This window comes from Phacochoerus africanus, chromosome 6 (assembly GCF_016906955.1).
Source record: "Phacochoerus africanus isolate WHEZ1 chromosome 6, ROS_Pafr_v1, whole genome shotgun sequence".
Lineage (NCBI taxonomy): Eukaryota > Metazoa > Chordata > Mammalia > Artiodactyla > Suidae > Phacochoerus > Phacochoerus africanus.
This window is the reverse complement of record NC_062549.1, coordinates 37,904,902-37,918,211: the sequence shown is the minus strand read 5'-3', so window position 1 is coordinate 37,918,211 and position 13,310 is coordinate 37,904,902. Positions and strand designations below refer to the sequence as shown.

The following is a 13,310-nucleotide window of genomic DNA, read 5'->3' as shown; positions in this document are numbered from 1 at the left end:
GACATAAGGATGGAGCTGGAGCAGCCCTATTATAACCATGACATAATAAATATGAGAACAAAGACTAAAACTAAGTATAAGAAGCCTAACACAGTTTAAACTTCATTGCTGTTATACAAACCCAACCTCTAGACCTTCTGTAAAGGGAGAAATATAAACCCGTCTCTGAAAAGGTAACTACAGGCTAAATATAATCCTAATTTATATACTCTGCATCCCTTATAATGTCAAGGCTACTTAACAGAGTATATAAGACCCTTCATGGTCAGCTCCATTTACCTATCTAAACTCATTTCACATCAGTCTGATGGGAAGTTAGAATAAAAAACTAAACAACTGGAGTTCCCGTCGTGGCGCAGTGGTTAATGAATCCGACGAGGAACCTGGAGGTTGCAGGTTTGATCCCTGGCCTTGGTTAAGGATCCGGTGTTGCCGTGAGCTGTGGTTTAGGTCACAGATTTGGCCAGCAGCTACAGCTCCCATTAGACCCCTAGCCTGGGAACCTCCATATGCCACGGGAAGTGGCCCTAGAAAAGAAAAAACAGAAAAAAAAATTTTTTAATTAAAAAATAAAACTAAACAGTTGACCAAAGAACACATTTTATTACACATTACTGGCAAAACTCATCAAAATGAAGGTAAAGAAAATCTCTTCATACCTGTCACACTGCTGCATTATGGAAATTTCTTTGATTATTTCCTGAAGATCTGACTCAACAGGTACTTGTTTAATTGCCACAACTTGACCAGATTCCTTATGAATTGCTTTAAATACACTTCCATAAGACCTAAAAGAAACCAAGACATTTCTTTATTTTTTTCCTTTTAAACATTATAACTATTATGAAAAAACAGTCTATTATGAGTTTTTACATGTAGAATTTTCTAGTTTAAAATACTATTTAATGGTGACAAATTAAACAAATTTAAAAAGTGAATTATATCTAATCTTTAATGATTCAATTATAAACTTAAAATATATTAAAATCATCAAATTAAGAAAAAAAAATCTGTTTTTCTTATAATGAGAGAAGCAGACTTAGAGTTTGTCAACTCAAACAAATGCAGCATTAAGATGAATAAATGGAAGTTAAAAGAACAAAATACACAATAAAAACAGACAAAGTCTCATGTTAGGAGAAAAGGATGATCTCTTCTTAAGCAAAATCATCCCCAAAACATCAAAGTCCCATACCTATTCAGACTGCTTAAGAATCAACTGAGTGCTCTCTTCAGCAGCACATATACTTCAATTGGAATGATACAGAGAAGATTAGCATGGCCCCTGTGCAGGATGACATGCAAATTCATGAAGCATTCCATATTTTTTTGAACCTATATGTCTATTAGGCAGAAGCCAGCAGATACAGGAAGGGGTTAATGTACTTAAAAAAAGGCAACCACAAATCAAAACTGAACACTACATTCACAAAAACTGAAAAGTACTCAAGCATAAAATAAATGGAAACCATCCAACCAAAAAAAGAAAAGAGAGACATAGAATCAGCTGGAAAACAAGGTTTAAAATGGCAATAAACATATATCTATCGATAATCACCTTAAATGTCAAAGGACTGAATGCTCCAATCAAAAGACACAGAGTCGCAGATTGAATAAAAAAGCAAAAACCTTCAATCTGCTGTCTACAAGAAATTCACCTTAGGGCAAAGGACACATCTAGATTGAAAGTGAGGGGATGGGAAAAGGACAAGACAGGAAAGCAGGAGTTGCAATACTCATATCAGACAAAATAGACTTTAAAACAAAGGCCATAACTTGGAGAAGAGATTTGTGGCTGCCTGATGGGAGGAGGAGGGAGTGGGAGGGATCGGGAGCTTGGGCTTATCAGACACAACTTAGAAGAGATTTACAAGGAGATCTTGCTGAATAGCATTGAGAACTTTGTCTAGATACTCATGTTGCAACAGAAGAAAGGCTGGGGGAAAAATGTAATTGTAATGTATACATGTAAGGATAACCTGACCCCTTTGCTGTACAGTGGGAAAATAAAAAAAATTATAAAAAAATAAAAATGCAGATTTGGGGTTGTAAAAAAAAAAAAAAAACAAAGGCCATAAAGAAAGACAAAGAAGGACACTATTTAATGGTTAAAGGATCCATTCAAGAAGAGGATATTACAATCTTCAATATATATGCCCCTAATATACCTACAACAAATACTAACAGACATAAAAGGAGAAATTCATGGGAATACAATCATAGTAGGAGACTTTAACACCCCACTCACATCAATGGACAGATCCTGTAGACAGAAAATCAATAAGGCAACAGAGATCCTAAAGGACACAATGGAAAAGTTAGACTTAATCGACATTTTCAGGACATTACATCCAAAAACATCAGAATATACATTATTCTCAAGTGCACATGAAACATTCTCAAGAATTGATCACATACTGGGGCATAAAACTAACCTCAACAAATTTTTTTTTGTCTTTTGTCTTTTTTGTTGTTGTTGTTGCTATTTCTTTGGGCCGCTTCCGCGGCATATGGAGGTTCCCAGGCTAGGGGTCGAATCGGAGCTGTAGCCACCGGCCTACGCCAGAGCCACAGCAACTCGGGATCCGAGCCGCATCTGCGACCTACACCACAGCTCACGGCAACGCCGGATCGTTAACCCACTGAGCAAGGGCAGGGACCGAACCCGCCACCTCATGGTTCCTAGTCGGATTCGTTAACCACTGCGCCACGACAGGAACTCCTAACCTCAACAAATTTAAGAGTACAGAAATTATTTCAAGTATCCTCTCTGACCACAATGGCATGAAACAGGAAATCAACCACAGGAAAAGAAATGAGCAAAAACTTACTACATGGAGACTAAACAACATGCTACTAAAAAACCAATGGGTCAATGAAGAAATCAAGAAAGAAATTAAAAAAATACCTTGAGACAAATGATAATGAAGACACATCCACTCAAAAAGCTATGGGATGCCACAAAAGCAGAGCTCAGAGGGAAATTCATAGCAATATAGGTCGGCCTCAAAAAAGAAGAAAAATCTCAAATCGACAACTTAATCCACGATCTAAATGAATTAGAAAAAGAAGAACAAACAAAACCTAAAGCCAGCAGAAGGAAGGAAATCATAAAGATCAAAGAGGAAATCAATAAAATAGAGATTCAAAAAACAATAGAAAAAATCGATAAAACCAACAGCTGGTTCTTTGAAAAGCTAAACAAAATAGACAAACCTCTGGCTAGACTCACCAAGAACAGAGGAAAAACCCAAATAAACAAAATAAGAAATGAAAAAAGGAGAAGTCACAACAGATACTACAGAAATACAAAAACCCATGAGAGAATACTATGAACAATTGTATGCCAACAAATTTGACAACCTAGAAGAAATGGAAAACTTTCTAGAGACTTACAGTCCACCAAAACTGAATCAAGAAGAAACAGATCAACTGAACAGACTGATCAGTAGAAATAAAATTGAACATGTCATAAAAACAATCCCTACAAATAAAAGTCCAGGAACAGATGGCTTCACAGGTGAATTCTACCAAACCTACAAAGAGGAACTTATACCCATCCTCCGTAAACTTTTTCAAAAGGTAGGCTGAAGATGAAGGAACACTCCCAAAGACATTTTATCTTGCCACCATCACCCTAATTCCAAAACCAGACAGAGATACCACCAAAAAAGAAAACTACAGGCCAATATCTTTGATAAATATAGACGCAAAAATTCTCAACAAAATTTTAGCCAACCAAATCCAACAACACATAAAAAAGATTGTACACCACGACCAGATGGGATTCATCCCAGGTTCACATGGATGGTTCAACATATGCAAATCAATCAACATCACACACCACATTAACAAAAGAAAAGTCAAAAGCCACATAATCATCCCAATAGATGCAGAGAAAGCATTTGACAAAGCACAACATCCATTCATGATCAAAACTCTTACCAAAGTGGGTACAGAGGGAACATACCTTAACATAATAAAAGTCATTTATGGGAGTTCCCGTCATGGCGCAGTGGTTAACGAATCCGACTAGGAACCATGAGGTTGCGGGTTCGGTCCCTGCCCTTGCTCAGTGGGTTAACGATCCGGCGTTGCCGTGAGCTGTGGTGTAGGTCGCAGACGCGGCTCGGATCCCGTGTTGCTGTGGCTCTGGCGTAGGCTGGTGGCTACAGCTCCGATTCGACCCCTAGCCTGGGAACCTCCATATGCCACAGAAGCGGCCCAAAGAAATAGCAAAAAGACCAAAAAAAAAAAAGTCATTTACGACAAACCCACAGCAAATATGATATTCAATGGAAAAAGCTGAGAGCCTTCCCACTGAAATCTGGAACAAGGATGCCCACTCTTATCACTGTTATACAACATAGTATTGGAAGTCCTAGCAACAGCAGTCAGACAAACGAAAGAAATAAAAGGCATCCAAACAGGAAGGGAAGAGGTAAAACTGTCACTGTATACAGATGACATAATACTATATATAGAAAACCCTAAGGACTCTACCCAAAACGACTCAAACTGATCAACGAATTCAGCAAAGTAGCAGGATACAAGATTAACATGCAGAAATCAGTCACATTTCTGTATACTAACATTGAAATAGTAGAAAAGGAATACAAAAATATAATACTTTTTAAAATTGTACACAAAAAATCAAATACCTGGGAATACACCTGACCAAGGAGGTAAAGGACTTATACACTGAGAATTATAAAACATTAATCAAGGAAATTAAAGAGCATTCAAAGAAATGGAAGGATATTCCATGCTCCTGGGTTGGAAGAATTAATATTGTAAAAATGGCCAGACTACCCAAAGCAGTCTACAGATTCAATGTAATCCCTGTCAAATTACCCGTGACATTTTTCACAGAACTAGAACAAACAATCCAAAAATTTATAGGCAACCACAAAGGACCCAGAACTGCCAAAGCAATCCTGAGGAACAAAAACCAAGCAGCAGGCATAACTCTCCCAGACTTCAGGCAATATTACAGAGCCACAGTCATCAAAACAGTGTGGTACTGGTACCAAAACAGACATACAGACCAATGGAACAGAAGAGAGAACCCAGAAATAAACCCAGACACCTATGGTCAATTAATCTTTGACAAAGGAGGCAAGAACATAAAATGGGGAAAAGACAGTCTTTTCAGCAGGTGGTGCTGGGAAACCTGGACAGCCACACGTAAATCAATGAAGCTGGAACACATCCTCACACCATGCACAAAAATTAGCTCAAAATGGCAGAAAGACCTAAATATAAGACAAGACACCATCAAACTCCTGGAAGAGAACATAGGCAAAACATTCTCTGACATCAACCTTACAAATGTTTTCTCAGGTCAGTCTCCCAAAGCAACAGAAATAAAAGCAAAAATAAACCAACGGGACCTAACCAAACTGACAAGCATTTGCATAGCAAAGGAAACCAAAAAGAAAACAAAATGACAACTTACAGAATGGGAGAAAATAGTTTCAAATGATGCAACTGACAAGGGCTTAATCTCTAAAATATATGAGCAACTTATACAACTCAACAGCAAAAAAGCCAACAACCCAATTGAAACATGGGCAAAAGACCTAAATGGTTATTTCTCCAAGAAAGATAAATAGATAGTCAACAAGCACATGAAAAAATGCTCAATATCACTGATTATTAGAGAAATGCAAATCAAAACTACCACAAGATACCACCCCACACCACTCAGAATGGCCATCATTAGTAAGTCCACAAAGAATGAATGCTGGAGAGGGTATGAAGAAAAGGAAACCCTCCTGCACTGTTGCTGGGAATGTAAGCTGGTACAACCACTGTGGAGAACAGTATGGAGGTACCTTGGAAAACTTTACATAGAACTACCATATGACCTAGCAATCTCACTCTTGGGCATATAGCCGGACAAAACTTTCCTTGAAAAAGACACAAGCACCTGCATGTTCACTGCAGCACTATTCACCATAGCCAAGACATGGAAACAACCCAAATGTCCATCAACAGATGATTGGATTAAGAAGATGTGGTATATATACACAATGGAATACTACTCAGCCATAAAAAAGAACAAAATAATGCCATTTGCAGCAACATGGATGGAACTAGAGACTCTCATATGGCGTGAGGTCAATCAGAAAGAAAAAGACAAATACCTTATGATATCACTTATATCTGGAATCTAATATATGGCACAAATGAACCTTTCCACAGAAAAGAAAATCAGGGACTTGGAGAACAGACCTGTGGTTGCCAAGGGAGAGGCGGGGGGAGTGGGATGGATGGGGAGCTTGGGGTTAATAGATGCAGACTATCGCCTTCAGAAGGGATTAGCAATGAGATCCTGCTGTGTAGCACTGGGAACTATGTCTAGTCACTTATGATGGAGCATGATAATGCGAGAAAAAAAAATGTATACATGTATGTGTAACTGGGTCACCATGCTGTACAATAGAAAAGAAAATTGTATTGGGGAAATAACAATTTTAAAAAATATGGAAAAAAAAGAATCAACTGAAACCTTCAGCTGAGGACCACATGATATCAAATTTGAATCTGGTGCCCCCTGAGTCACAGATCCAAGGTCTCTCCAATGCTGTTTTCACTATCTTCTTCTCTTCCTCAGGAACAACACCACATACTCACAGATAAATAAAATGAGTAGTAGGATCTAATGGTTACATGTCCCAAGCTGTCTCTGCTGTTAGCAACAGGGTATGATTAGGAAAAACAGGCTATGCTATGTACTCTAGTTATAAAGAGTTTATTATGAAATTTGGAGCTCAAATAACTTGTTGAATGGTCAGAGATGCAAAGGTCATGAAATCTGTCACTGAAAGTCAGAAAGGCCAACAACAAAGACCTTCAACCTGAAGCACTAGCCTACTCCTACATTCACTGAGAGAGTCCAGAGGATACATCCTTTATCAGTGTCACCAAAAGCTTCGCAGTGCAGGTCAGAAATGGCAGAGATGTCAGATGCCAACACTGAAATAAACTCCCTAAATTTAATGGATGATGGGATCCATTAAGAAGAGGAGTGGCAAGAGTTTCCTTGTGGTGAAGCTGGTTAAAGACTCAGTACTGTCACTGTAGCAGCTGTGGACGCTGCTATGCTACAGGTTCAATCTTTGGCCCAAGAACTTCCACATGCCATGGGTAGAGCCGCTCCCCTCCTCCAAAAAAAAAGAGGAAGAAGAAGAAGAAGAAGAAAAGGAAGAGTGGCAACATCTTTCCATCTGAGACAAGGTTGGCAAGGTAACCATAATCATAACTACTACAATGAAGAAACAGGACATGGTAATCACAATCATAATGGGAAACAAAGTACAGGTGAATTACAGTTTTCAATTTTCATACATCTAGGTTTTGATATTAAAGTTACGCTGGCTTCAAAAAATAAAGTTAACGCTGGCTTCATAAAAATAATCTCAATTATCTTTCCTTTAATGACTGGCTAAAATTTAGCTGGTACCTGCATCCAAAAAGAATAAAATACCTAGGAATAAACCCACCTAAAGAGACAAAAGACCTGTACTCTGAAAACTATAAGACACTGATGAAAGAAATCAAAGATGGAAAGATATACCATGCTCGTGGATTGGAAGAGTTAATATTATAAAAATGACTACACTACCTAAGGCAGTCTACAGATTCAATGCAATCCCTATCAAATTACCAAGGACATTTTTCACAGAACTCAAAACAAGATATTTTAAAGTTTATTTGGAAGCACAACAGACCCAAAATAGCCAAAGACATCCTGAAAAAGAAAAATGGAGCTGGAGGAATCAGGCTCCCGGACTCCAGACTATACTACAAAGCAACAATCATCACCATATGGTACTGGCACAAAGACAGAAATAGAGATCAGTGGAACAGGATAGAAAGCCCAGAATTAAACCCACGCACCTACAGTCAACTCATCTATGACAAAGGAGGCAAAGACATACAATGGAGAAAGGATAGTTTGTTCAATAAATGGTGCTGGGAAAACTGGACAGCCACATGGAAAAGAATGAAATTAGAACACTCCCTAACACCATACACAAAAATAAACTCCAAATGGATTAAAGACCTAGATATAAGACCAGACAGTATAAAACTCTTGGAGGACAACATAGGCCAAACACTCTCTGACATAAACGACAGCAACATCTTCTCAGATCCACCTCAGAGAGTATTGACAATAAAAACAAAGATAAACAAATGGGACCTACTCAAACTGAAAAGTTTCTGCACAGTAAAGGAAACCCTAAACAAAACGAAAAGACAACACACAGAATGGGAGAAAATCTTTGCAAGTGAATCAACTGACAAGGGATTAATCTCCAAAATTTATAAACAACTTCTGCAGCTCCATACCAAAACAAACAAACAACCCCATCAAAAAATGGGCAGAAGATCTAAACAGACAGTTCTCCAAAGAAGACAGACAGATGTCCGAGCAACACATGAAAAGATGTTCAACATCACTCATTATTAGAGAAATGCAAATCAAAACCACTATGAGGTACCACCTTACACCAGCCAGAATGGACATCATCAAAACATCTCTAAACAGTAAGTGCTGGAGAGGATGTAGAGAAAAAGGAACCCTCGGGGAGTTCCCGTCGTGGCGCAGTGGTTAACGAATCCGACTGGGAACCATGAGGTTGCGGGTTCGATCCCTGCCCTTGCTCAGTGGGTTAACGATCCGGCGTTGCCGTGAGCTGTGGTGTAGGTTGCAGACGCGAATAGGATCCCGAGTTGCTGTGGCTCTGGCGTAGGCCGGTGGCTACAGCTCCGATTCGACCCCTAGCCTGGGAACCTCCATATGCCGCGGAAGCGGCCCAAAGAAATAGCAAAAAGACAAAAAAAAAAAAGAAAAAGGAACCCTCGTACACTGTTGGTGGGATTGTAAATTGGTGCAACCACTGTGGAAAACAGTATGGGACTGTAAATTGGTGCAACTACTGTGGAAAACAGTATGTGGAAAACACTAAAAATAGAACTACCATTTGATCCAGCAATCCCACTCCTGGGCATCTACCCAGAGAAAACCACGACTCCGCAAAGACACATGTACTCCGATGTTCACTGCAGCACTATTTTCAATAGCCAAGACATGGAAACAACCTAAATGTCCATCCACAGAGGAGTGGATCCAGAAGATGTGGTACATAGACACAATATTACTCAGCCATTAAAAGGAATGAAATACCAGCATTTTTAGCAACATGGATGGACCTAGAAACTATCATGCTAAGTGAAGTCAGCCATACAATGAGACACCAACATCAAATGCTTTCACTGACATGTGGAATCTGAAAAAAGGACAGATTGAACTGCTTTGCAGAACAGATGCTGACTCACAGACATCGAAAAACTTATGGTCTCCAGAGGAGACAGTTTGGGGGGGGTGGAGGGATGTGCTTGGGCTGTGGAATGGAAATCCTGTGAAATCAGATTGTTATGATCACTATACAACTACAGATGTGATAAATTCATTTGAGTAATAAAAAAAATTTTTAATAAAAAAATGAAATTTAGCTGGTACCTTTTTTTTTTTAACATTTTATGCCCATAACATAAAATTTACCATTTGAAACATTTTAAAGGGTACAATTCAGTGGCATTTAGTGCCTTCAAAATGTATAATCCTTACCTCTATCGAGTTCCAAATCATTTCTGTCTCATGGATTTATCTATCCTGGATACCTCATATAATGAAATCACTGTATCTGGCTTCTTTCAGTGAACATATGTTTCAAGGTTGATTCATACTGTAGTATGTATCAGGACTTCAGTCTTTTTAAAAACTACGTAATACTACACTGTACAGATACATCACATTTTGCTTAAAGATTCATCAACTGATTGATATCCCCACATTTTGCTACGTGAATACTGCTGCTATGAGCTGGTATCTTTTTAATTGACATATATTTAATTGTCTTTCCCCTTGTTTCTATTCAGTTTAAACTTCTTTGGGGGTCAATTCACAAAATTCATATTTTGCTATGAAATCACTTCTGGATTTTTCAAGTAAGTTTTCATAGAGCAGCATCTAGTAGTCTCAATTCTATTTTTTAAATTTATTACACTTGACTTACAATGTTCTGTCAATTGCTGCTATACAGCAAAGTGACCCAGTAATACATAAATATACACTCTTTATTTCATATTATCTTCCATCACATTCCATCACAAGTGACTGGATATAGTTCCCTATGCTATACAGCAGGACTTCATTGCTTATCCACTCCAAATGTAATAGTTTGTATCTATTAACCCCAAACTCCCAGTCCATCCCACTCCCTCCCCCTCCCCCTTGACAACCACAAGTATGTTCTCCATGTCCATGAGTTTGGTTCTTTTCTATAGATAGGATCATTTGTGCCATGTATTAGATTCCAGATAGAAGCGTCATCATATGGTATTTGTCTTTTTCTTTCTGATTTACTTCACTTAGTATGAAAGTTCCATCCATCTTGCTGCAAATGGCATTATTTTGTTGTTTTCTATGGCTGAGTGGTATTACATTGTGGATATGTGCCACACCTCTTAATCCATTCATCTATTGACGGACATCTAGGTTGTTTTCATGTCTTAGCTATTGTGAATAGTGCTGCAATGAACACAGGGATGCATGTATCTTTTTAAATGAAAATTTTCTATGGACATGTGCCAAGGAATGGGACTGCTGAATCACACGGTGGTTCCATGTTTACTTTTCTGAGGTACCTCCATACTGTTTTCCATAGTGGTTTACCATTTTATATTCCCACCAACAGTGCAGGAGGATTCTCTTTTCTCCACATATCCTCCAGCATTTGTTATTTGTAGACTTATTAATAACAGCCATTCTGGCCAGTGTAAGGTGGTACTTCAATGTAGTTTTGATTTGCATTTCTCTAATAATTAGTGATGTTGAGCATTTTTTCACCTGCCTATTAGTAATCCATATGTCTTCTTTGGAGAAATGCCTACTTTGATCTTCTGCCCATTTTTCAATTGGGTTGTTTGTTGACTTTTATTAGTTGTTTATTATATTGGAGAATAAGTTCTTAGTTGCATTGTTCATAGCTATATTCTCCCATTCCATAAGTTGTCTTTTTTGTTTGTTTTTATGGTTTCCTTTGCTGTGCAAAAGCTTGTAAGTTTAATTAGTTCTCATGGTTTATTTTTTATTTTATTTCTACTGCCTTGGGAGGCTGATCTAAGAAAACATTTCTATGGTTGATGTCAAAGCACGTTTTGCCAATGTTCTCTTCTAGGAATTTGATGGTGTCTTGTCTCACGTTTAAATCTTGAAGCCATTTTGAGTTTATTTTTGTGCATGGTGTGAGGGTGTGTTCCAGCTTCATTGATTTACATGCAGCTGTCCAATTTTCCCAGCACCACCTGCTAAAAAGGCTGTCTTTGTCCCATTTTATATTCTTGCCTCCTTTGTTGAAGATTAACTGACCATAGCTGTCCAGGTTTACTTCTGGGTTTTCTCTTCTGTTCCATTGGTCTGTCCTTGGTCTGTATATTTGTTTTTGTAACAGTATCACACTGTCTTGATTACTGTAGCTCTGTAATACTGTCTGAAGTCTGGGAGACTTATGCCTCCTGCTTGGTTTTTATTCCTCAGGATTGCTTTGGCAATTCTGGGTCTTTTGTGGTTCCCTATAAATTTTTGGATTGTTTGTTCTTGTTCTGTGAAAAATGTCATGAGTAATTTGACAGGGATTACACTGAATCTGTAGACTGCTTTGGGTAGTATGGCCATTTTTACAATATTAATTCTTCCAACCCAGGAGCATGGAATATCCTTCCATTTCTTTGAATCCTCTTTAATTTCTTTGATTAACGTTTTATAGTTGTCAGCATATAACTCTTTCACGTACTTGGTGAGGTTTATTCCTAGGTATTTCATCTTGGGGGAGGGGGGTGATTTTAAAAGGTATTATATTTTTATATACCTTTTCTAATATTTCATTGTTATATTATGGTTTGTTTGGATGTGATGTCCTAAAAATATAAATTAAGTCTAACTGTTCTATTGTGTTATTTATGGTCTCTGTTGCCTTACTGATTTTCTCTCTAAAGGATCTGTCCATTGATGTGAATGGAGTGTTAAATCTCCTAGTATTATTGTATTCCCACGAATTCCTCCTTTTATGTCTGTTAGTATTTGCTCTGTGTATCCAGGTACTCCTATATTAGGGGCATATATATTGACGAGTGTAATATCCTATTCTTGAAATGACCCTTTTATCATTAGTGACCATCTTCATCTTTCTTTATGACCTTTGTTTTAACATCTATTTAAACACAGTAGATGTTTCCTGTCTTTTTCATTTGCATAGATTATCTTTTTCCATCTCCTCACTTTCAATTTATATGTGTCCTGTGCCCTAAGGTGAGTCTCTTGTAGGTAGTGTATGTAGGCTCTTGTTTTTTTATGCAGTCTACCATGCTACATCTTTTGATTAGAGCATTGACGTTTAAAGTAATTATTGATAAAGAGTATTTACTGCCATTTTAAACCTTGTTTTTGAGTTTCCTGTTTCTCCTTTGTTCCTTTCTTTTTTTGGCTGGATGATTTCCTTTTATTTTATGCTTGTATCTTCATTTCGGTTTTTGTAAATGTATTGTTTGGTTTTGATTTGTGGTTGCCCTGTTTTTCAAGTATGTTAACCCCTTCAAGTATGTTACATCTGCTTGCTTTAGTCTGATAGTCATAGAGGTTCAAACACATTCTTTAAAAAACAAAAAAAAGAATCTAGATTTTCTTACTTTCCTTCCCCACATTTTATGATTTTGATGTCCTTTTGTTACATCTTCAGGTCTATCCTTTTGCTATTCCTTGTGTTTATCATCACATTTACAAATAGGTTATTTTTTTATTTTTAAATCTATATACTGGCTTATTTAAGTGATTACTTTCCAACTGTAATTTCTTCCATTCTACTTCCTCTTACTTCTTTCCTCTTTAGAGATCTTTTGGTATTTCTCTTAAAATGAGTTTATTATTGCTGTATTCCTTTAGCTTTTGTTTGTTGCAGAAATTCTTTATTTCCCCTTCTATTTTATTTTATTTTTTATTTTTTGGCCTTTTTGTCTTTTTAGGGCCTTACTTGTGGCATATGAAGGTTCCCAGGCTAGGGGTCCAATCAGAACTGTAGCCACTGGCCTACAGCAGGGCAACAGCAACGCAGGATCTCAGCTATGTCTGCAACCTACACCACAGCTCATGGAAATGCCAGATCCTTAATCCATTGAGCAAGGCCAGGGATCGAACCCACATCCTCACAGATGATAGTCGTGTTTGCTAACCTCTGAGCCAT

The 13,310-nt window shown here is 37.7% G+C and overlaps 1 protein-coding gene and 1 non-coding gene across 3 annotated transcripts in view; one reads left to right on the top strand and one right to left on the bottom strand.

Moving 5' to 3' along the window:
• STK3 (serine/threonine kinase 3) overlaps positions 1-13,310 on the bottom strand; it is a 291,654-nt gene that overhangs the window by 233,139 nt on the left and 45,205 nt on the right. For both annotated transcript variants that reach the window (XM_047783544.1, XM_047783543.1), the window contains exon 3: positions 660-788. In XM_047783544.1, coding sequence (XP_047639500.1) covers positions 660-788 — 129 coding nt within the window. The remainder of the gene's footprint in view (positions 1-659; positions 789-13,310) is intronic.
• LOC125130194 (U6 spliceosomal RNA) lies at positions 1,224-1,329 on the top strand. Its single transcript, XR_007135690.1, has one exon. It is a non-coding gene; the product is annotated as a U6 spliceosomal RNA (small nuclear RNA).